The sequence below is a fragment of the Chlamydotis macqueenii genome, chromosome 9 (genome assembly GCF_036417535.1).
Source record: "Chlamydotis macqueenii isolate bChlMac1 chromosome 9, bChlMac1.mat, whole genome shotgun sequence".
NCBI lineage: Eukaryota > Metazoa > Chordata > Aves > Otidiformes > Otididae > Chlamydotis > Chlamydotis macqueenii.
Genome location: NC_141564.1, coordinates 26723641 through 26748546, shown reverse-complemented (window position 1 = coordinate 26748546; position 24906 = coordinate 26723641). Strand labels below are relative to the sequence as shown.

At 46.5% G+C, this 24906-nt stretch overlaps 1 protein-coding gene across 1 annotated transcript; it reads right to left on the bottom strand.

Annotated features, from left to right (window-relative positions):
* Positions 1–1082: 1082 nt before the first annotated feature.
* On the bottom strand, positions 1083–24490 carry GPR149 (G protein-coupled receptor 149). Its single transcript, XM_086754926.1, has 4 exons — positions 23516–24490; positions 22318–22510; positions 20517–20896; positions 1083–2237 (listed from the first exon to the last, which is right to left on the bottom strand). Exons 1-4 carry the CDS (start codon positions 24482–24484, stop codon positions 1665–1667), a joined length of 2115 nt encoding a protein of 704 aa, XP_086611052.1. The 5' UTR covers positions 24485–24490; the 3' UTR covers positions 1083–1664.
* Positions 24491–24906: the final 416 nt, after the last annotated feature.

Here is a 24906-nt window from a genome sequence, read left to right as displayed (position 1 = left end):
TTCAGTCAGTCGCTGGGGTGTCTCAGCAGAGATGAGGTCTCTTTCAAGTCACCTTCACACGGCCACTGACAAACGCTTTGCCCTCAAATGTCAAGCTGTCACTGAAATACATTAAAGGTCAGACAGGGGAAAAACAACAGAGGAGGAGGAAAAAAAAATTCCTTAAAAACTATCATAAAAGGATTGTTTTAAAAATTAAGTCCAAATACATTTCATAAAATGATAAATGAAGACACTTTAACATTTACTTGAATAAACAAACCAGAAGCACATTTTCTCAACAGAAAGTTTTCTGGTGCTTTGTGCAAGGAACTGATATCTACTCAATAATTACAACTTGGTTTTTCAGAACTTTAAATTGTTTAATGATGTGAGTCATTTAGAACAGAAAATAAAACAGTCAGACATTTGTACATTACAAAATTCACAGATTCATTAAAGAAAATGTATGTTTTATTACAGCAGCAAGACAACACTCTACAATTCGGACAAGCTCCGGGTCACAGCTATGCAGAAATGTAATGCCTCCAAATCTTAACCCTTTGTAAATATGGCCACCAGAGATGAACACATCAGCACGTAATCTTGCTAGCGCAGTCCAAACCACTCCCCAGGAAAACAGAACACCCGACCAAACTGAAGTTGTGATGGACTGCACCCTCCACCGCGGCTTTGCTACCTTTACCTGTGTCTGTTGTACAAAGACACCTTCTGCGTTCTTTCGACAGAACACAAAGCAAACCAGCGCACTGAGACAGCGGAACACATCTCTCTGCTCTACGTGTACAGACACAGATTTATTCCACAGACTTACCACTGATTGCTCCTTCTACAGTCGTTCCTTGCTCAATTTGAAATATAGCACAGCATCTCAGGGGAACCAAGAGCCTTGAAGCAATCTCACGAGAGCCCTTGTCCTCACCTTGGCAGGGCAGCACACGGGAAGCACACCTTGCGGAGCGATCCATCTCTATCACAGCGACCTGCAGCCTTCGACCCTGATCTTCTCCAGCGCTACATCACTGTCACGCCAGCAGAACCCCACCGACTGCAACGGCAGGCCTGATTTATGCCGGTGAAGTGAGAAGGCAAGTCACCTGCTTGTTTTCATGCCTCTAATGTAGGTATTACATATCGATCATGTATAAAGCAGTAGAAAATTAAACCATTTACATGTCTTTTAATCCTCTACTTAGTCAACTAAATGAGCTAGTCTTAGGTTTGGGCTCCATTTTTTCAGATAAATGTTTCAAGTCTGGCACACCAGTAAGAGCAGAATTGCAAGTCAGCCACAACTGTTGTAACCTCACAGGTGTGGAGCTGCTCCCTCATCTTCCGCAGGTTCCCACAGACAGACCACCCATGCCAACAAGCCACCCAAGCTGGTTCTTAAGACTTTATTTAGGATTCCTTTTAGACACAAGTGTTCCTCAAATAAATACATATATAAATAACTTTAAATTCACAATGCAAAGCTGTAAAGCACTTTAGTATTTGTTATCCCATCCATCTATTGTTAAAAGTTTTAATCTATTTAACAGTGTACCCAAACAAAATTAATTTATATGTTAGGGAAAAAAAGTTGATATTGTATTTGCTAGGGTAACTTGAGTCAAGAGGAGCAATGTCTGTCAAATCATTTAAACGTCTGGATTAAATGCCTTTTAATTGCTGTTGCCATCTTCTTCCCGTTTTCTGTATGCTTTATTCAACATCTGAATTTCTTCCTGATAACCACCTCTTTCCATGTGCTGCTTTTTACTGTTCTGCCGATGAGCTTCGACAGTGTCTGGAATGGATATGTTAATATCGCTGTCGGGATTGTTTGACGGTATGAAGAGGGAGTAGGAAGCAGTTTCCCCTAAGTCACATGAGACAAACCTGTTTTCTTTCCGTGAGTAACGCAAGGATGGAGACCTTACCTGTGCGGAGGACTGGCTGATATTGCTGATGATTGACACGGTATCCAGGGCCTCTTCATTGTCACAAATTTCAAGAACCTCTAAATGGATTTTAACACTCGTGTCAGCAAACGTGTTAGGAGGCTCCTCGGGGTTTGGCTCGTGACCAACACTTTTAGATCGATACACTTCGATTTTCTTGGAGGTGGGTGTTATTTTTTGCCCTTCCGTGCTTACCTCGTACGTAGACAAAGACAGCGTTTTTCCTGTGGGTGCCTGAAGGGACACAGTTCCTTGAAATGCACACAAAGGGACAGCCAAGGCCCCGCCTGATCGCTGAAAAGAGAAACAACGATCCATGTTTAATGCTGATTTCTGAGATTATCTTCCATTATAAATAAGCTAACTATGCTTAGTTTGTTAACTTATTTTACTGTTGTAGACTTTTCTTTGCAGTATTTTAGAAACCTGGTATTTAGGACTTTGGAGAGCAGCTAGAAGTGTTTTGTAATTATACACTTCAGTATGAAAAGTGCAGTCTCAAGCGACTGACTCAGCGACAGCTTACGGACACACACCCTGTATCACAACGGCCTACACTTACCCTTCCATTGCAGCCGGTCCTCAACGAGACAGCCAGCACCAGCGGCACCTCTGCAAGTGTTCTCACTCTGCTTTGCTCAGAGCGAGACACTGATCTCCTCAGGCTTCTCATATGATGATGGAAGGGAAAGAAATGACACCGGGAGGTCTGTTCAAAACCAGGACCCTACGCTGACAACATCTGTTTCCCTTGGGCACTCTCTCTTAACTACTCCTAACTAAATTAGGTGCCTCAAGTTAGATGGCTTAGCTACCAACCTAGACTTTCCAGGACAACTTGTCAGATATTATTCAAGGAACTTTTTAGTGCATTTTATTTTTACAGTGGAAATAATGTTCACTCGATGGTCCCAGCTGGAAATCTATAATGAGGATTTACAGTGCCACTACCTTGACGGCCAGAGGGCCCGCCCAGACCCCTGCTCCCAAACACATTTCACAGCGGTTCCAGAAGCCACTACCGGATTTTTTTCCTAGAACAAAGCTGAACTTACCAGTAGAGAAATTTTCACACACTTGAAGGCAGAGAAAGAAAATTCAGTTACAGCTCTGCAGTACTAAAGGTCATGATCAAACCAAGAGTTTTTAATAGTTGCAATGAAAATAGTGTTTCAGAGGCTGTAAAAGAAGGAATCAGTGCAAGTGCCTGCATGGAGAACCAAGGACGTGACTTGCTCCTATGTGGACTGTGGTGGCTGACTCAGTGGTAGGTTGTCATAAAGTCCCTTCCACAGCGCAGCAGGACAGACCCTAACTTTCTCTCACGCTATAAAGACTCTCATTTGTAACCGGGGAGGCTGCCCAGTGACTCCTGTTGGACAGGACAAAAGTGATGGCAGAAGGAGATACACACAGCAGAGAAACATCGGACTCGGGTTCTGGAGAATCGAATAGAGAGAGAGGAAGAAAAGGAGCAGTGACAGAAAGATCAGGTCTAATAAATGGCAGCGTGGGGAATTGCTAGCATTAATTCTGTGTAATGCTTCCTTTCCAGTAAAGCTGAGAAAGTGAGTAGAAGCAGAGAGGTTTAGGATACCGACTGGAAAGGTGAAATTCTTCACTGGGAGCTGGAAGGGCAATTATTTGCTGATTATTAACAGAAGATGTTGTGATGAGACTTCTATCGAACCAGGCACTACAACCACACAGCTAAATCACGTGCCACGTTACCTCGCCCTCACTACAGAGAAATTAAGTTTCATTGTGTAGAAAAATCTTGCCAGACTCTGACTTAATGCAGTCCTTCAACAAAGGAATTTGCCGGGCAAAATCCTAGGAGCTGGCTTGCCCTGCTGGAAGGAAATCAAAGTTGTATTAGTCTCCTTAATAGATTTGTCAGAGAAAAATAATTCTCAAGTGTTCTTCCAATGTGCAGTTACAGAGGCAACTATTGTGCTGTGTCATCGAGCCGGCACAGGTCCCAGATGTGCGAATGTCAGAGGACAGCAGCTCCCTGCCAGCTCCTGGCCACAGCACAGAGCTGTGGCAGGAACGGGGCTCCATCAAGTGCAGCTCTCCTCAGGGTCAGCCCCAGCAGCCTTTGCTTCAAAGCAATGACAAAGGAGCCTTTTTTAAAGCACCTACATTTTCTGTAGTAATTATTAATTAGGATCACTCCTCCAGGAAAGGAGTAATTTGAGAATAACCATTGTCTCTGCTGCAGGAAGCTCTTGTCCACTTCTCTTCCATCCCAGGGGCTTACCGAGGCCTGCAGAGCACCGAGCAGCAAATTCAGCTGTGGGAAAGAGCAAGTGGGCAAAGCCGACTGGTTGTAAGCAACACAGATGGAGGCACAAGGTTAGTGTCCTGAATATTGCAACAGATAGAGCCTGGATACCCAACCGTTTTGGCCAGACACCTTTAGGGCGGTGTTTCTGTTGGCTACAGGCCCTACAGCTCTGTTTCCAGCCCGCTGTCCCGTTCCTGCAATCAACACTGGAAGTCCTTGGTGGGGTCTGTTCAGAGTGTCTGCACTTCTGGTAGGTAATCAAGCCCCGAGTCTGGAGAACAGTCTAAACCAGCGCTTAGCTGCACAGAAAGACATCTAAAGGGTATGAAAACAAAAGTTAAATGAGAACTGATTACTTCAGAGCAAGGTTACATTCTACTTAATAAAGCACTGCAGACGTGTCAGACTGAACATCAAGAAGATGGAGAACATGTCTGAGGCACCTGGAGGGAGAATGAGTAATCCTCACGCACTGGAATCAATACTCCAGTTCTGGAGAACAAGAAATTTTCCAGTGAGCACAGATTTAGTGGCTTTTCTGGAAGTCCGTTTTCTGCTGAGAAATCAGTATTTACTTTCAGAAGTGAAAGGGACATAGCAAGGCTTCACGCCACTTCCCAGTCACTAGCTAGGAAGCCAGTAAACAATGTCTTTTCCACTAGAAAAATTCCAGTAAAATACTGTTCAATTACAGATGCCTTCACCTGTTTCTGCAAGTAGGAATCCATTTGTCTCTTTGCAAACATGACAGTGACAGATGCCTGCCTTGTAACCCCTGCCCTTGCAGGGAGCAGCTTTCAAACCGCAGCTTAAACTCCCTCCATGCAGCAACCCCGTCGCAAGGACACTGGACTAGAAACTGCCCGCCCTGACCAAGTCCATGAAACAACCCCCTGCATCCATCACCAATGCAAAACGGTTAAAGTTTTAAAAAATCCACGTAATTACTGAAAAAAAGTAAGCAGCATTTGCATGGCGCTGTAGAACTTACTAAGCCGAGTTTGATAACAATTAAACCAAACCCTGAAATTACACAACAGGGGAAGGGAAGAATAAAGCCCAGGGAGAGATCTGAGCCACTGAACTGAAAATTCACTGCTAAGCGCTGAGGAGAACCAGCACTCCGAAAGCGCGCCAGCCCCAGGAAGACTTCTGAGCTCCAGGCCGGAGAGGACCCGCTGTGGGCACAGACGGCGGCTGTCCCTCTGCAGCCAGAGCCCCCGAGAGGACTCCGCACCAGAGCCAGAACCAGGCTGGCGACTCAGAACTGGGCCCGGGCCCCCCCGCTCCCCAGCAACGCGCGGGGCTCCCAACACCACGGCCAGGCTCCCTCCCGGCCCCAGCGCTGCCACCCGTCCCGTGCTCGCGTTGCAAGGCTCGCTCTGGGGTCACGCAGCCCAGCAGGAAAACGCTACCAATAAAACCACTGTTACTCCAAAAGAGGGAAAACCGCATTTCTGGTTTTATGTACAGCCAGGTAAAATACATTACTACTGGAACCACTTTCACTACGAATTACTATTAATGAGAACAGAATTTGACCCTTATCTTGCCCTTGACATCATTATCAAATATCCATTTTTGCTTCTTAAGACACATCCATGGCAATAAACAGCAATCTATTAGCAAAGCAGACTACACCAGTATATCCCGGGAAGAAGTGTTTCATCTTCCACTCCCATTGTTACCTACACTTCAGCTTTCTGATTACAAGCCTTACAACGCCACTGAATTCTAAAGCCACAGGAACAGGAACCATTTCAGTAGTGCTTAACAGTGGCCCTCAGTTCATCCATCCAGGTTCTGTATCTCCTCTCGGCATTATTTCAGTGTCGCCAAGAGCATCTGCAGTTGCAGAAGGGTTATGATTCATTTTTCCTTCAGAAAACAGAAAGAGACCTACTGTACCGTTTCTGAACGTCTGCCACCTCACTCTCCACAGCCTGGGCCCAAAATGCCCCTTGGAAGGGCACTGCTCCACCGACCTCTGCCCACACTCCTCTGTCTGCACGCTTTGTATTCCTGTATTTAAAAGAAAACCGAGGTTCTAAAAGAAATGCCCAGATTAACTCCTGCCACACACTTCGTATGTTCTCTTTTTAAAGCACTTCTACAAAGATGTTTTAAGAAGGTACAGGAAACTTGCAGCCACTCGTTTCCCGGACCATCTTCAGAAAGACAATGTTTTGATGCTGTCTTGACAACGCATGCAGGAATCAGGCACTGGCATGAAGAGGTTTGTGAAATAAAATTAAATCCTATCTTTTCAAACAAAGTGCCGTTTTGCAGCTTTGTGTCTCAGTAGTTTTGCAGGGTATTAGGTACACATATATAATTATTCCTGAATAAAATGTAGAAATTTTTCTACAACTCCAGCATTGTGCTAGTTTTACCAGAATTAGCTACTGCAGGACGTGTAGTACTATCACAAGGACACGCCAGAGCTGAAGGGCATCCTTTCTAACTCTCGTGCATCCCATACTGGTCTGGCCTCCATGGTAACTACGCAGACAAGGAAGCCTGGCTGTCAGCGACTCTGATCCCCTCACGTGAAGACTTGTCTTTCTGAGACCTTACGCTCAACTAGGAGAGGTGAAGGAAGGGTCAGACACTTACCTGCTTGAACACAGCAGATTTAAAATTAAGTCTCTTCTGGCTCTTACATCCACTTGTAAGTACTTTTTCTCCAAGTGCAAACATGCATAGATACATACATACAAGTATTGATATATTCATTGTAGACACACATACATGCATATAAAATATTTACCTTTTTACAATTAATTGCTTAATTTCTGGTAGGACTCAAGGAAAGGTTTCAGTTTGGAAATGCTCAAATGTTTCAATTAAAAAAATCATGGCGTTCCCCAATCAAAACATTCTGTAAGCCAAAATCGCTGTCTGTATGCTGAGGCCAGCTTTTAACTGCACCCCCCAGAGCATCGGGCGGCTCGGCCAACGGTTGCAGGCTAGCGCTGCCTCCCAGCTGTCCCTCCAGCGACGGCCTTCTGCAGGTTTGCATCACAGGAACAGCAAGTCGGTAATTTCTGAAGTTGCTTCATACACACCCACAGGCATTCCAGCACTCGGGAACGCTGCAGGATCACAAGGCTGTGCTGTTTGCCACGCGTTTCTGCCATGGGAGCCGGCCCTCCCCTGCCTACTTTGACTTTTTGCGGGGAGTGTTTCTTTCCACCGCGTCCCAGCACAGGGCAGCTCCTGCCAAGACGGCCGCAGGCTCCCCTGTCTGTCAGAATCTGGGCCAAGGATGTCACTGGAGGGCTACACGTACCAGCACATGCATTTTTAACAAGCAAAGACGAAAAACTACAATGAACTAAATCACAAATGTGCTTGTTCCTTAAGGAGTGCTGATGCATTCTGAACAGAGAAATCTCTGCATAACTGATCAAGCAAATCCTTTCATTACTAAATTAAACCATCCACCTCCCAGATTTCAGAGAAGACAGGGAGCAGTTGTTGTTGCTGTGAGGCAAACCTTCCTCATCCTCACTGTAGGTTAAGACTGAGCTCCCCTGCCCCGTTCCAGCTCCCCGAGCAGAGTTTAAGCCAGATTTACCACAGGAAAGCTCCCGGCACACAGGGGAGGCCTCAGCCTCCGCAGAGGAACCCACCGAGCCCCACAGCCGCTGGGCAACGGGCCCTGGCAGAAAGATTTCCGTTCAGAAACGCTCCAAGCAGTGAGAAAGGGCCCAGCAGGAGCCATCCATTTTCACACGATCCTACTGGGGTCATTCATGGAACCAAGAAACTCCGCAGCCTTCCCTGAACCGAAAGTAAGATTTTGATCCCTATGGCTTTTTTGAGGGGGAAGGGAAGGAAAGAGGAAGGTTACAGAATCTGGTACTGTATTTCTCCTTGCAAACTGGCAGAAACCAAAAGAAAACACACTTTTCTCTCTGGTTTGCCATGAAGTAGTTATACTTCTGTGAAATATTAATAAGGGGGTATTAAGCTGCAAGTACAGTCGAAGAAAATCTTAATTTCATCACTTGCCAAAGCAGAGCCTTGTTCTGCATGCTGCTAAGTGCTTCCCGAGGGAGCACAGCATTCCCTCTGCCTCCCGTCGGTGCCTGCAGGAGCTGATCGCAATTCGCAGAGGTGGGTGCTGACAGAAAAGTCAGGAATGTACAGCTGCAATCAGCTGCTTCTGACATATCTGATGTACACCGTTCCTGTATTCTGATGTTCAAAAGAATTTAAAACTCCAGTCTACAAGTGATCAAGGATTTATTCTGCTAGAGGAAGCCTAGAAAATTCTTTAAGGCTAATGTATTAATATTTCAAGTACCAAGCATTTCTACGTACTTTTTGCATTCTCTCTTGAGTGTAACTGGATTCATCCTGTTACAACGATCTGAAACTCAGTGGTCCCTGTTCTCCAGTGCTTACCACCTGCAGAAACCATCTTCCAGTCTGGATAAGCACACACTGCCCCGGATTTCCCAGTAATTACTGTTTCAGGGAGGGCAGCATGGAAAGGAAAGCATGAATAGCTCCATTTGCCAAACCTGGTTATCAATTAACAATTCATCTTCTGAGAACAAGGCTGACTGTTCCAGAAGTGGATCCTTAGCTAGGTAACACCTGTTAGCAACTGAAACCAAAGAGAACTGCTCAGAGCCGCACCACCTGAACGCTGCCTCATGTAGCTCACAGCTCAGCTTGATTTTAATGACAATAAATTGCTCTTGCAATATGGTAAAGGCCAGGGGAGAAAAGAAAGGTTAACAGGGGGAAAGAACGGGAATGCTTAAGAGTCTGGAATTCCTACACGATCAAGGGGAAGACGACAATCTGTTTGGATGACACTCCAGTGCACCTCAGTCCGGAGCTGCCCTCCCTGACCATGCAGGGAGGCTGTGCACTCAGGCATTTAAAGGCTGAACCAGTTACCCAGACGTGGTGGCCTAGTGCCATCAGAGATGACACAGAGGATTCAAGATAGCCGCAAAAAATCTCCAGATATAACAGGACTGATGGGAGACCCACAGCCTCGCGCAGCAGCAGCTGGAGGCCAGGCGGGACACACTAAGGCATCCCAGCCGGTTCCACGCACCGTGTCTGCACAGCGGACTCAAGCACAAGTAGTCTGTGAAGTCTCCCTCACAGTTCCTAATTTTCAAATGTCGTGAATCACAGGCCCTGGAATAATAAGATAGGTGTAACATCAGTGTTAAAGTGAAGTACAGATCATGTCGGAGTGCATATCTCACCTCTGGAAAAGGCAGGAGAGCTCTGACGTGAGGTCCCGGGACGGAGAGCGACACCTCCAAACCTGCCGAAGGCAGTGGCAGAGCCCCGCACAGATGGCAGGTTTTGCTGCGTCCCAGGCTAACGCCATTCCCACTGGGCCGTGCTGCCTTCCCAAACAGAAATATCAGCAATCTAAATAAAGCTCTAATGAGTTTGCATTCCTAATTACTTTGGTGGAATACAGTTCTAGCTGAAAAGTTCTATTTTTAGAATGTTTCCAGTAAGGATCGCTTCTTTCCAGAGACAATGTGTTTTCTGTTTATTTTAAAATAGAGGCTTAGTCTTCCATTTCCCTAAAAATCAAAATTAGCTGCAGTAAAATTAGTCACTGCAATGATGTGCCCTTTGAGGAGCTGGCTGCAGTAAATTTAGAGCTAACAGGGTATGACAAGAACAGACAAGCTCGCCTCAGACGACCTGAAAACCAGTATGTGTCGTTGGCCTGCCCGATCAGGACGGACCTTTGTTGGGAGGAAATCAGTAAGAGAAAGCACAACAGAGGCATCCAAGGGAAGAACACTTGATCTACACACCAGCGCTCCTGTACCCAGTTGTCCGGGGCTGAAGTGAATCAGCTCAACAGGAAGCCCCTTAATATTCCACCAGTAACGCGTACGGCACCCTCCGTGACCCCCGCAGCACGGGCGCAGCACAGGCCGCAGGTCAGAAGGTGCCCGGCGTTACGGCCACGCAGGGGAGTCCATGGCTCTCCTCACCGCTGGGACTCACCTGCCGCGAGCTGCAGCTCCTCTGTGCTCTCTAATCACCGATGTGCTGCAGAAGTCTAGATGCTCTGCACCTACTTACCCTAAAATTACTACAAAAATCTGTATTTTCCTGTAACGATTTGCTGTTTCAAATCTATTACATGGAAGTCGTCTTCCTCATAGACAGAACAGCTGATTTTAGAAGAAACAACTCTCTTCAATATGGAAAGAGGCTGCCCTGATGAGATCTGCTGAAATTTCACCAAACTGCTTGCCTTCCGGACACCTGTCTCACATCCTACACTGAGCTCAAAAATAAGTGGGAAAACAGAAGTGCTTGTTTCGATTTGTGTGCTTGTTATTTTTAATAAGATTTTCAGAACAAGTACAAGGACTTGGTCCTTATGTAACTCTGTGCACTTGTTCTCACAACACAGTCTGAGATATTTATGACAATTTCTAATAATTTAGTTGCACTGTCAGGTAAAAAAAGAGCATGCAGAATGAAAATTTCAGAGTTAGTTTTAATTATTTGCATGAAGATAAATATTTGAGGTGTGTGCAAGAAAGAGATATTATTTAAAATCTATATTAGAGATTTAAATTGTGAAGCCATGCACCTGGAAGTATAAAAATGCACTGTGGCTACCCGGGTAAATGAATTCTGGCTCTTTTATTCTGTCTTGTGTGGTTTTCTCATGCAGTGTGGGCAACAATGGACCATGTAATTGAAGGCTAAGGTCATGGGCTCTGTAGCCATGAACATCTGAAAATCACTTCGAGTGGTCTTGACTGAGAGGGTTAATTGCTGCAGAAGTTTGGTATTGCAGAAGAGAGGTTTATTGGGCAGCACGTGGTGGGAACAGGAATCAGAGCTTGACATGTCTCTTCCCTACCAAGAACTGGTCCCTCTTTACACAGGAGATGATCCGCTGACATTCATTCTCTTTTTGTAACAGCTGCAAAACTGAGCCTTACCCTTTCCACCAGATTTGGTGAAGTTTATCCGATGTGTGTACTGCCAGTCCTGGAAAAAAAGTGCAGAGTTCATTTGCAAGGCTTTCTGCTGAGCTGCAGGTATTGTAAAGTTAAACTGAAGTGGTGGTTTTGCTCACCAGGAAAATACAATGAAGAAAAAGATGTTGAAGAACAGCACAAGCCTTTAAAAAATGGAGAACATATCAGCCTACAATGTAAGGGCTTTCTTGGAAGGCGTCTAAATTGCACTGCTTTTGTAACTCCTATTCCATTGAGTGGCATTAGGGCCAACGTACGAGGATGCCTTGTTCAGTGCGGCATTGATTTTGTTTGTAGCATTGTCTGTTCTCTCAGAGAAAGAACGCTGATGTCAGTCAGCAGCAGCTTTGTGCAGGGTTCACTCCCGTAAGAGCCTCTGACATACGGCATCATGGGCCAGCTCCACAAGGTTTACTTCTCCTCCAGATTTTTATTTCTTTTCTCTGGTTCCGTGTGTGCATGAACACTTGTATCTAGCATTCACAAAAACCCGTTTAAGCACCAGATCTGAAAGCTGTTGCTTATTTAACAGAATCAACAGCAGCCACTGGAGCTCGCTGCTTCACACTGGGGTGTGGCATGAGGGGAGCGCCACGGGAGCTGGCCCATACTCAGCCTTGCCCTCCCGGGCAAACATTTCCACTCTCAGTATTTCTCCTGCTCCTACAACTCAACAGAGTGCCAGGTGAAGTTTAGCTGCAAGCAGGACCGCGCCGCATGGTCCCACCTGGAGCCAAGTTAGAAGGTGATGGTGAAACGTGACATTGATTTTCCAACCAAGGGAACATCACCTACAGGGAGAGACCAGAGGAGACCACCACAGCAGAGCCGCACGGGTACGGCAGTACAGACCAGTGGAAAGCAGACACAATCTTCCAGTCCATTCATAGCTCAGCTCCTACACTGTGGCTGGTGTTCACTGGCACGTTTACAACTTTCCTGGAGCAAGAAAGACCCCGTGTATTATCACAGGTAAAAAACCTTCAAGCTGCAGACATACAGAGATACACCGCTGACAACTCCTAAGTGAAATCATTTACACAGCCTCTCCCTCTTTCTCTTGGCAGGGCACATAAATAGGTTCCATACAGAGAGCCTCTTGAAAGAGTTTGCTTGAGGCAACGCATAGATGAGGCATCAAGTCAAAGAAAAAAAATAATCAGAAAGCCTATAACGTATTGCAAGCCTGGGAGATTTCTGTGGCCTGAAGGCAGTTAAGTACAGCCAAAGAAATACATGACGTCTTTACACTCAGGCTCTTTAGGAAAGGGAGATACACTGGTATTTTATGAGACGCTGAAGGTATCTTTCAAAAACGCAGCTGAGCAAGAGTAAGAAATGACAAGTATCATTTTTTTCTCTCCCTCTCCATTATAGCTAGCCTACACAGGTATTAAATAAAACCCACTGCCTCGTTCTCGTTTCACGCCACTTCCATTCCAGAGGAATCACTTTGATGGAGTAACTCTTTGCTCACAGAACAGACAATGAGGAGACAACCAGCTACGGCATCATTACCGTCACTCCAAGGCAGCGCCATCCTCCAAGCAGAGCTTCACCAGAAAATCAAAGGCGTCACATACATCGTCTGGCACCCTACTCTTCAAAAAGCTAAATCAAAGTAAACGATGCCTTTCTCACTGCTTATTTAAGGTCTGAAAAGAACAGAATAAAAATATTGCTTTTACAACACAAATTAAAACGGGCAGCCTTCTGCGAGTATCACTTGTTGCTTAGAGAGTGAAAAAGAAGTCACGGAGGGAGAGACTTCTTGTCCCTGGTTTTCCTGCACCGCTTCGGGCAAGGGGGCCGTGCAGGCCAGCTGGCACGTGCCACCCCTCCTCTCAGCAGACAGCACGGAAAAATATTCAGTCCGGCTAAGAGCTACCTTCCCCTGAAGCACTGCAGTGCTTGCTGGCATCAGGCATGCGAAATACCAGCAGCTTTTCAAACGAAAGCTTTACGCAGACTGCGACAAAGCCTCACCAAATATAACGGAATATTTACGTGGACTTGGGCTGCTTTGGATCAGACCACTGTTGACTGACCTAGGTATTTACAAGCTTTAGTAAAACACAGTTAGATTTTTTCCCCATTTAAATAAAGTTTAATTTGCTAAATGTAACACACTCACATCTGCTTCTGACTTTCCGACTTCCAAAGCCAGCCCCAGTTTACTACCTGAGATAGGAGGTATCTTGAGAGCTGTACTTGTCAGCACTATTCCAGTATCAGGCCTCCTCCTGCTGACACGCAGTCCGCGGGCGAGTCCGCAACCCTCACCCCTCGGACAGCCGTGCAGCGGCTGCCCGCGAGCACCACCTCGACAGTAACCGCAGGACCGCGTGTTTAACTACGAAATCCGCACGCCTTCATCTCACTATGTGAATCAGGTAACTTTAAAATCAGCAAAGACAAACTCACATTCACGAGGATCCAGTTGCATGTGTTATTGGCGGGGTGTAAATTTTGAAGCACAAAGTCCTCAACGCTGGCCAGTTTCCAGCTGAAACTGGTCATCTTTTGTCAAGGTGGTGACCAGGTTTTCACATTTTAATGCCTAACCACAGTGCAGCTGAGTGGCCCGGCCATACCAGACCGCAGCACTATTTCCAGCCGTACCTGACCTGAACTGAGAGGAGCCAGCAGTCCTACTGCCTTACTCCGGTAATTTTGCGTCAGAGGCGCAAAGCCTTTCACTGGCTCCCCACCCTTACCGAGCACTGCAAACTGCCTTCAAGCGAGACGGAAATCCTCACGCAAAATTCAGTAACATTTCAGCAAGTCCTTTGCCTCCGAGGTTTTTCTTCCTATTAAGAAGTGGTACGCACACTGAGCCAATCCGCCCAACATATCCTGTAAGCCTGGGAGTAGCAAAAGAGGAAATTTAACATTTCCTTGTAACTCAGAGAACAGCACGTATGACCATCAGCGTGACGACTGTAACCATTTAACACCTCCGAACACCTCCTGCTGCACAAGAACTGCGAGGAAACGGACAAGACGGCTTTGTAGGACAGAAGCGCAAGGGGACACATTTGTAGGACAGAAAATGTAGGACAGAAGCGTAAGGGGACAGATTTCCAGGGCACGGCGTGTACTTCAGCCTCTTGGCTTCCACTGGTGTTAGCGGGAAAACACAGCTACCTCAGGATGCAGCCCAAGAGGGCAGTTTTGCCTGCAAACCCTGTGAATACAGCACTGCCCCCAGTGTTCCCAGCTCTGCCTGCGTCTCCCCAGCACAGTCACTGCCATGGGCTAGCTTTGCAGCGGGACAAGATTTATGGAAGCTCTATTTTTGCGTTCATTTTCCCCAGGTTGAAACAGAGGCAAAGGCACAGCTTTTAGGGGAAAGGGCTGAGTGAATTTACTGGAAAGTGCTAAAGAAAGAAAGAAAAAAGCGGACGTGACATGGTAGGAAAGAGCTTGGGGGAGGGGTGGAATAGGGGACATTTTTCACCTTTTCACATACTGACATGCAGGAAGGCACATCAATCCAAAGGCTTAAAATATGTAAACCAGTATTAAAGGAATAGATGTCCTTCACACTCATTATGCCAAGCTGCTCCTTCCCCCTGCTTCTCAGTCCCAGGGAGCCAGGTTGTGATGTTCCCCTTCAGCTGCCACCGGGTTTTGCTCTGCCGAAACGGATGCACTGCCGCTTGCAGCACTTCTGCAGCGGAGCAACGGCTCAGCTCTGGCTATGGAAGAAACAGAAAACTGGGAAAAAAGGCCAAACACAAGCTGAGGAATCTGTTGCATTTCTTTAGAACTGTGATACCGTACAGATAAAAGCTTTATAAAAGGGTTCAAGGATGGATGTACTGCAGTAGGCTGGAGAGCAGCTGCATCTTCCCTTTCCTTCTTAGCATCTCCTCTCGTACCTGCTCCCACTCCCACTGCGCGCGAAGGCTCTGCCAGCACCCCCTGCCCTCCATCCCATCCCAGCTCCGCCGCCCTTCTGCTGCAGCACTGGAGTCCTGGCAGGGAAACTCCCAAAGCCTGCCTCAGGCTCAGCCTCATCCTATCAGACATTTCTTCCGTCTCGTAGAATAGTTTGGGTTGAAAGGGTCCTTTAAAGGCCATCCAGTCGAACTCCCAAATGGACTGCCCGCTGAGACGACAAAAAAAAAAGTAACACACAAACATTGCATCTCTGCTGGCTTTGTGTGGCACTGGTGTTGCGCTCCTTCCAAAAAGCAAAGACAAAACTGTCTCTAACCAGGCAACTGGCAGGCACAGGATGTGCTGCCATGCAGAGCCATCTCAAACTTCAGCTTTGCTGGATATTACAGCTGTGCTGTGACCAGAGACCGCAGCCGGCAGCGGCTCGTCGTACCGCTGGGCTGTACGCGTATTTTGCCCCAAGCTGACTTGTGGGAAGCTCAGTAGAGTTTATCCAGAGGATGTGCAGGACACAGCTAAATCCCACGTTCTCTTCCTGTTCTCAAGAGGATTCGGTACTGGCTGAGCAAGCAGACTCCCACCTCCAGCTCAGCCTGGGGTTCCTTCCCCTGGGCCCTCCCAGCGAGGGAGCCAGCAGATGAAGGAGCAGAGCAGGGGACTGGGCACCGCGGAGCGCCTGCCGCTGCACACAGCGGCTTTCCCATGGCAAAGGGGACTTACTGGAGACACTGCAGCTCCGCGGGCCCTGATCTCCAGTGGCAGTATCTGACAGTGTTTGTATTACATGCATCTGGGTTTCAGAAGAAACCAGTAGACTGTCAGCAGCGTAAAGATGCAGGGGTACAGGAGCTGCCTGTACTGAATTCCTAAGGTAACCCAATTTTGTTTTAAGATCACGATTTGGATCAACTCTCAGTGAGAGCAGCAGTGTCTATGATCAGGCAAGGGACCAATTAATTTCCATGAGATCAGGTCAATTCCTTTTGATGGCAGCCTCCAAAAAACTGCAGAGAACTTTAAAGTACTGCCAGCACAGGCAGAGCTTGTAACAAATGTACTGCAAAATAATCAGGGGTTTTGTTGGTAAGTACAAGGGAAAACACAGTCTGCACATATGGATGTTTCTGGAAATGAAAAACACAACGCTTCATACCCTGCTCTTACGGTAACTTCTTTTTGTGGTCTGCTAAAAGCTTGAGGAGCAGCCACTGTACAGTCACTGGAACTGGCTAATAGCACAAGACTGGGTGAGGAACTGGAATAATTTAGTGAACGCTAAAAAAAAGGATCAATAAAAGGGGTGACAACAGGCCCTTAGAAAGTGGGGCACACCCAGCTCATTTCTGCTGACCTGTGCCGTACAGAAAAATGTCGTGGCCAGGACCAGGGAAAGACGGGGGCAGCTCCTTGGTGCTGCATCTGCACAGCACAGCCAATGCTGATGCAGCAACGGAAGCAGTCGGATTGTGTTGCAAAGGGCGTACTTGTCCTCTGTGAAAAATCTCTGTGCCTGGCTAGCTGCTGTCTGGAGATCAGGATGAGACCGTTGCACCTTTTTGTCCCTGACCAAAATGTTCTGGCTTATGGCACTTGGCAAAGCAGGTTTTACTCCAAATGGGACACCCGGCAGCCACAGCACCGCACACCGTATTACTCATCCAGCAGCAGCAGCTCTCACAGTCATTTCTTCAATAGCTGGCTGAAGTTGACCACAGTCCTCCCAACTGTAACGTCAACCAGCACGGTATTTTCTAGATGAGATTACCATAGTGCTCCCCATTTTGCTGCAGAGCTGCAAATTGTGTGAGTCAAAGATTCTGCCCCTGAAGGAGCACAGAAGCACAATGCCAGGAGGGGGAACCCTCACAACAGCCTGAGGGAAACGGAGCACCCCCACCCCGCTGCTCCCAGGGGAGCTCCTACTTTCAAAAGCTTGCAAACCAGGTAGTACAACAGAAATGACAAAATAATATTAATGCGAAAAATGCATTCTAATTTTCTAGAAGACAACTAACTCACTGTCCATCTTTCAACCGGTATGTGCAGGACTGATACGATGCTCTTCTCAAGTTCTCGTGCTGAGCATCGATGCCCTTTGCTAAGTGGAAATGCAGCACAAAGGATACATTTACCACATCAGTTAACAGCTAAGCTGAAAATCCAGCTGTTGTTGCTGTTCTTCCTCCTTGTCCTGGTTCTGGCTAGGATGGAGTTAATATTCACCTGAGCTGGGTGGAGAACTGAAGCTGGTAGCCCCTACGGCTGGGATAGTTAACTAATTTGTATTCCATCACAGTTTTGTTTTCTTCTGTCATTACTGTTAAATTTACTTTTTGTTCAATCTCAACCCACATGTTTAGTTTTTTTCCTGGTTTTCTTTTGTTTACCAATTCTTCCCCTGTTCTCTCGGAGGGTGGGGGGAGCAAGAGACTGCATAGTCTGGTCCCGATCGGGGCTGAGCTACGACACTCCTACTGTAAGCTAGTACAAGTTCTGCTAATTGAAAAGCAAGTACTCTAATAAGAACATCTACATTTACATCTGTGATCAAGCATTTACAGTTTGAAAGTAATAAAGATAAGGAACTTTTATCCTATTAGGATAATCATCCGTTTCTTTTTAAGCTTTGGTACCTTTGCCCCAGTTGGCGAGCTTAATTAACAAATTAACCAGAAGTTCATGGCAAATAAAAGCTAGGGAAAGACTAATTTTTTTAACAAAGGTGACTGATGAGGAGAAAGTGACTTTTCTTAGATACTCAGGGACTTCCAGACAGCATAAAGGAAAGAGGTGGCCTTCAACTTATTTAATGTTTGGCCCGAATTGATCTTTTATCCAACATACATCTGAGAAATGCATTAAAGTTATTTTTACAATGCTTGCTGGAGTTTCATATTCTGCCCTTTTTCAGCAGCAAAGCAAATGTCAGTGCGGTGAGGCTGGGGAAGCTCAGGCTGAATGTCAGAAACACCGAGATCCGCAATGCAGAAGCCTTGAACTTTTAGACCATAGGAGCCTTAATGCCTGGCAACCGCACACTGGGCTGTAACTTGGGAAATGTCAGAAAAGGATGAATTGGGATTCCTTGCAATGCAAGTAGTGAAGAAGTATGTCCCAAAGTGACACCCAACGCCAGAGGGCAAATAAAGCCATCCACATGCAGCCGGTGCCAGCTGCCTCACAAAGAGATGCTTGTACCTGCTACCACGGAAGTCACAGGTCTCACAATTTGAAATGGCAGCCACAGGAGATGGGAAAAGGAATTATTTTTTTTTTAACACCATCAGGAAACTGCTGCAAGGAGAGTGATACACTGACTTGATGAACCAAACTATGCATGGCACACAGGGGGTTAGCAAGAACTAGCAGATTAAAACCGGGCTGAGTCATCATTTACCCTTGCCCACAAACACAGCAGTTCACCACTGTGTGCTGCAAGAGAGTGAACATCTGCTTTTCGGGAAAGGGATTGCGCTGGTTTTGGCTGGGACAGAGTTAATCTCCTCACAGCAGCTGGTATGGAGCCATGGTTGGGATTTGTGCTGCTAACAGTGTTGGTAACACAGGGGTGTTTTGGTTACTGCGGAGCAGTGTTGGCAGATATCAGAATTCACAGGAACAAGGAGCGACTACTCAGTGTGGAGTTCACTGAAGCAACACGTTGGAAAGATTAACAGATGCTGCGGTTCTGCATCTACAAAAGCATGCCAGTCCCACCTGTCCCAGTCAGCACTCGCTCCAGAACACAGGGTTCTCATAACCCAGGCAAGGTCAAGTCAAGTCCTTCCCTCCCATTCAGACCTTAAAATTCAACTTCCTTAATGCAAGTTTCCCCTTCGAAACACTGCCCGGAGAGCTTGGGAAAACCAAGCCTTCCAGCAAAACTACTGACCATCTTACATTGCTCTTGAACAGGGCATAAACATGCAACTGCGTCACCTGGAAACGTGTTTCTCAGATTTACAGACACTTCTGCTTGTTTCAGCGGAGACACTTAACCCCCTTTAACTGGCAATGGATACTTCAGTTTGCGTGACCGCTGAAGGACAGTGGGTGAGTAACTGCTTCCACACCACAGGAAACAGCTTTCCCAAAATATAAAAACATCCCCCTGAGCATTTAAGTTTTCAATTAAATTTTTGCCCTTTCCTCAGAAGAGAGATACACACTCTTGTCTTCTCTCAATGTCACAATCCTAGAGAAAAACGGAGGATACGCTTTTCCTGTGGCCAGTGTGAACTTCTCACTGTGCAAACACAGCGGAAGAAAAGCAGTAATTTTGCCCCATACTACAAAAGCTCCTGAAATTTGATCAAATAAAATGAAAACTCAACTTCAAACAGTATTACTATTTACTATTCAAATACTAATCAAATATTGTTTAAGATACTTCAGTGTTATTTGGTTCAGCCCTTTTGCACATGTTTCCTGGCTGCTCACGCATGATAAATCAAAAGCTGAAAGTGGCTCCTTTTGGATTCCACCAAGGTAGAAAATTCCAAAGGTGAACAGGCAGAAATGACATTTCAAGTTGTCTCAGAGTCAATTTACAGCAGCAAGATGAATCTGTGCCTGTGTCACATATAAAACACAAAAACTGCACTTACACGTACACAGAACTGTCCTGGTTTATCTTGAAAATGGCCACATACCTATGCTGCCCGACGACCATCATATACACTACTCATGCAGACCAAAATTGTGTACTGGAGCACAAACGCCGCAGCGCGGAAAGGTGCACACGGCAGAAGCAGACAACTGCACGATACTGTATTACCTCTTCACTCCTTAGGCCACTCTGAGATGCTTTTTAGAGTCCCGGATGTGACAAAAGCAGCGCATAAATTCCACAGGGATAAACCTGTTGCTCACTTCCGTTTTCACTAGAGATACCGCATGGCATAGAGTCACAGAATCGTTAAGGCTGGAAGAGACCTCTAAGCTCATCAAGTCCAACCATCAACCTAACACCACCATGCTCACTAAATGGCACGGCAAAAAAATTCACAAGATGTCTGGAAACGTTCTTGAAAATGTAATCTTTTGGAGTATTTTCGAGCCAAAATTCCTATTAATTAAGATGAAGTAACATAATTCATACCGAATTCTTACCATATACAGATCCTGCAGGTGCACAAAAAAAAAAAAAAAGGAGATGATTAAAGACTCATGATTAAGAAGAAAAGTGAGAAATTACTGCAGGATCAGAATCTGCAAACTGGTGTGTGGTTTCTAAAATACACAACGCTAAGTATGATTTTTACTAGAAGTAACCACACGACTAATGGCAATTTCAGTGTAGGTTAAATTATTCTTGGTTTTTTGGTAGGGTAACTGCTACGGTCAGAAAAAACCGAGGACAAATTCGAGTTTTACCTGCCGCGGGGTCCTCTCCGATTTACTCCTGCACCACTCCCAGTCCGTCAGCTCGGGTTTGTGCCCCTCCTCGTGGGACAGCCTCCTCTCGGGCCCCTCGGCGCAGGGCGGCCCCAGGCCCCCCCCGGGCAGGGCCGGGCCGGGCCGCGCCCCCCGCCCCCGCGGGCTGCCCCGGGCGCTGTCCGCCGGCGCCGTGGTGCTGAACGCCGCCGGCCCCGGCTCCCTCCGGTCAGCGCAGGCGGGGCTCGGCGGGCCGCCGCAGGACGCGGCTGTGCCGTCACCGCGGGGGTGGTGGTGGTGGTGGTGGTTTTCCTGGGATATCTTGTAGACTCCATAACCTTGCTGGAATGACAGGTTGAATTCGAAACCCCGACGCTTGGCTACGCAGAAAGGGAAGAAAGATATTACAGAGAGTCAAAACCAAGAAGAAAAAGGAGACTGCATACGCAATGAAAATGACGATTTTCTATTCATAAAAAGAATGAACTCTCGAGAAGAAAGACTTCTCAGTACGTTATTATACCACCCTCTTAATGAAATTATATATTCCAAAGTTAATGCATTCCCAGAAACTGGTAGATTATCCACCATTTTCAAAAACACACAATACATGATGTTTTATGGGATACACACAAGAAGAAAACATTTAAATTTCATAATATTTTTTTTTCAGAGTCTGTTTCTGCTGTATTCCTAAAGGTGAAAAATTGTACAAAATGATAAAACATTTCTAAGAATCTATAACTAACCTTCAATATCAATAGTCAAGCAAGAAAAACCAGAATTCTACAATAAAAAATAGATACTTGAAGTCCTCACACAATGAAATTTTTGTATATTCTCCCCTCTGTGCAGACACATGAACACTGGAGACTGCGGTACTTCATAACTGTGACCCGGAAATTTACAGGAAAGCACTCTGCAGTCTTTTAGCCACAAATATGATGATGCTATTCACGTCTGCAGAAGCCTGAATGTGCTTTTCACTACAGAGAAGTTCATGGAGTGATAGCTATAGCTCTTTGTCTTCTGTTTCCCTTAGTACTACCACATGATCAAGTTATGGAAAGAACAAAAGTCGTGTAACCACAGGAGACAGGCTGTGGCAGTCACTGTGTGCAGGGATCCTCCAGCTGGTTTTACACGGAGGCCCAGACAAAAACCGGGCGTGAGAAGATTCCAAGAAGGTTACCAGTGAAGGTCTGGCATCCTTTGCTACACCAAGGTAAACTGTATAAACATGTAGGGAAGTATTTTTAGGCAAAAACTGTGTAGGAGTTCCTCAGCTTTCAACAAGCGCCATGAACTCACTGAGATGCAGGCCCCTCCCGCAAATCACATCCTTCTCTATTTGCTTATTGGTGCCACTGTGATTTCTGGTTAGCAGCTACAACGCAGGTGTACGAACAATAGCTCCTCTCCTTCTTATAATTTGCTTGCAATTATATGTTCTTTTCCCCCACAACACTAAACATTTTAAGCATGTTCCATCTATTTGATTAGCAGAAGTTGGATTTTGGTAGATACATCTTTCCCAGGATAGGAGAAGAACGAAACTAGGATTCTGAGTCCACCAGACTCTGCCAGATCTGACAGTGACCTGGGAAAATCAGCCAGGCTTCTGTGCCTCAGTATCCACCGTTTCCATCCAGCTGTCTCGCATGGATGTTCTGAGTCTCATTCACCATTCTGAATAATGCCTGTATAATTCAGGGAAATGGTTTCAAGGAGTACAAAGCACCGGGACTGTCCTCTTTAGTGCAAGACACATTCCAGCTGTGCCTCGCCCTCCCATACTTACTTTTCAGTTCTTCTGAAGACACGGCATACGAATTCCTCCTGCAATTAATGATGCAGCCACAGGGCAGGTGGATCCAGTGCTCTGACAGGACAAACACTGGGGTGACCGTGGCAGCCAGCAAAGTCAGCAGGAAGCTAAGAGTCTCAAAAGAAAGGCTTTGAAAACCAGTGATGTGCTGGACAACCATTTGTATCTGAAAGGCAGAACATTTTGAAATTTAAATCACTTCAGGCACACGAGATACTTCCAGGAATAAACAGAACATCTCACCAGGAATATGACACAAGTAAAAGACACAGGTTGTCATTAACGTTCGCTGAGCCTAACAATTTTGTTTCTAACAGAGAGCAGAGAAAACAGAGTGACAGACACTCTCCTCCTCGTTCCGCGTTTCTCAGAACAGCCCTTGCCTAAGCTCAGTACAGATGCCCGAGCACTGTTAAAACGAGCAGCTTCTTACAACCCAAACCACTTAGAAGCGGCTGCTAGCGCAGCCCCTCCTGCACGGCACCGGGGAACACCAGCTCCTGATGGGGCACAGAGGGAACTGAGCACCACACAGCGCTGCGCTGCAGATGCTCTGTGACGCTCTCCGTCCGTTGAGAGAAGCTGAGGTGCCGAGCCCATACACCCCCGGGGCCAGGGACAGCCCTGCCCAGACCCACGGCTCGTGCCCCTTCTAATGCTCCCAAACACACCAGCGCGTGCACACCCACAGCACTCCCACCCACCCACCCCACCCCCCAACACTACCGAGATTACAAAGATGCAAGCAAACCTCCTTTTTCTATCAAACTCCTATTTTTCAACCTGTCTGGCAGAGGACGTGGCTCGCAGCCGAGAGGAGGGGCAGAAGAGCCAGCGCAGTGCAATCCACAGACCCGGCGGGGCTGAAGAAATGCTGTCAGACGGCTGGCAGCACGGAAGAGCGGACCTTACCCATCCTGTATTCAGGTGGGACAAATGGTGTGATGGTAGAGTAACACAGCGATGAATCAGGCTCTGCCAAACCTCCTGAAAGCCAGGTAAATTCATCTAGTGACACAGAGCTGCTGAAAGGGACCTTTGCTGGCACAAACTACACTACAAGGAACAACTGCAATGGCTACTGTTCATCTGTGTCACTACATGGCACACCGACTCACGTCCCATTTACATGTAAGTAAACATTAGAAAGCAAAGCAATCTGACGATTTACCATCATTGGAAGCCAGAGAACGACTTTTGTCAACGCGAGAATCAGCGAGAATCGTTTCTGGGCGAAGCCCACCGTGAAGCTCCTGCTCTGTATGCTCTTCACGCCGCGGGGCTCGACTGCACCGCTCTCAGTCACGCCTTTCCTAAAAACGGCCTCTGAGCTTGGACATGCATTTGGGAAACGCTTCAGGGTTTTATCCACAGGGTCCACGGGTGACAGAGACGGGGTAGCAGTACTGCAGGCTGCAGGCGTCCCCGGGGTGACGTGGCCTCCCGAGATTTCCTGGTAGTCAATGTGAAACAGCTGCTGCCCATCCGAGCACAACAGCTGGTAAGTGAGAGGGACAGACAGCACTGTGAGGAGGCAAAAGCACAGCGAGTAGACAATAAATAAAAACAAGACATAGGAACTGGCAGAGTCAGCGAAGCAGCCCCAGGAGGTGGAGATGTACCTGCCCCAACCACAGAGAGGCAAAATGCAGATCAGCAAACTGACAATCCAGATGATAAGAATGGCCCATGCCATGCTCACCCGTCGCTTGGAAGTACTGCAGCTCATTGTCTCAGTTTTGTTGACGGTGCAGAAGTTGTAAGAAACTATAAGAGACCCTTTCAGGTTGCTAGAAATGCCCTGGAATAAATATATCAGCGCTGAGGTGGTGCACAAAGGCCGGGGGAGGACATCAATTGACCACTGGGTGAGCATGAAAATAATCACTGGCACAATGCTGATCAAATCGTCTATGGACAAAGAGGTCACAATCATTGAAACCGTGGATTTGTTTTGCATTTTTAGCAGGGAAACTAGTGAATAAATGCTGCCCAGAAGTGCTGTGAAGGCAATGATAAAAGTCAAGCAGAACAGAAAGACATTCAAAGTTCTCTTCTCACTAGGCTTATCCGTAACACTATGATTTTCAGCGAAGAAGCTTGTCCCATTGAGCGACAAATTACTAGGTGTTATCGACATTGTCCTTGGCAAATTTTTTTTCTCTCCCTTCTCACTTCCTCTGCAAGTTTTCACTAGCTGAGACCAGAACTGTTAGCTCCACATCAGAAGTTTCTTTGTTTTCCTAGACTCTTTTGTGGCATCTGATGAAGAAATATCCAGGTGAAAGCACCCCTGATAACCAGAACAACTCATGCTCTCGAAAAATCAGGCAACAAAGTAGTACCAAAGGTGCTGAAAAAAATGCAATTCTTCATAATCCTCTCTGTACTGGAAGACGGTTAATTTAGGCTCTTCAGGTAATAACATGCCATTCACTTTTGACAGGTATCAGGCAATGTGCCTTACTCACGAGTTCAGCTGAAGCGAAGGCAGAAAATCAGGTATGCTCAACCTCTAGTAGCTCAGGGAGAAACATAGTAGGAAGGAGAGGCTGTAGGATT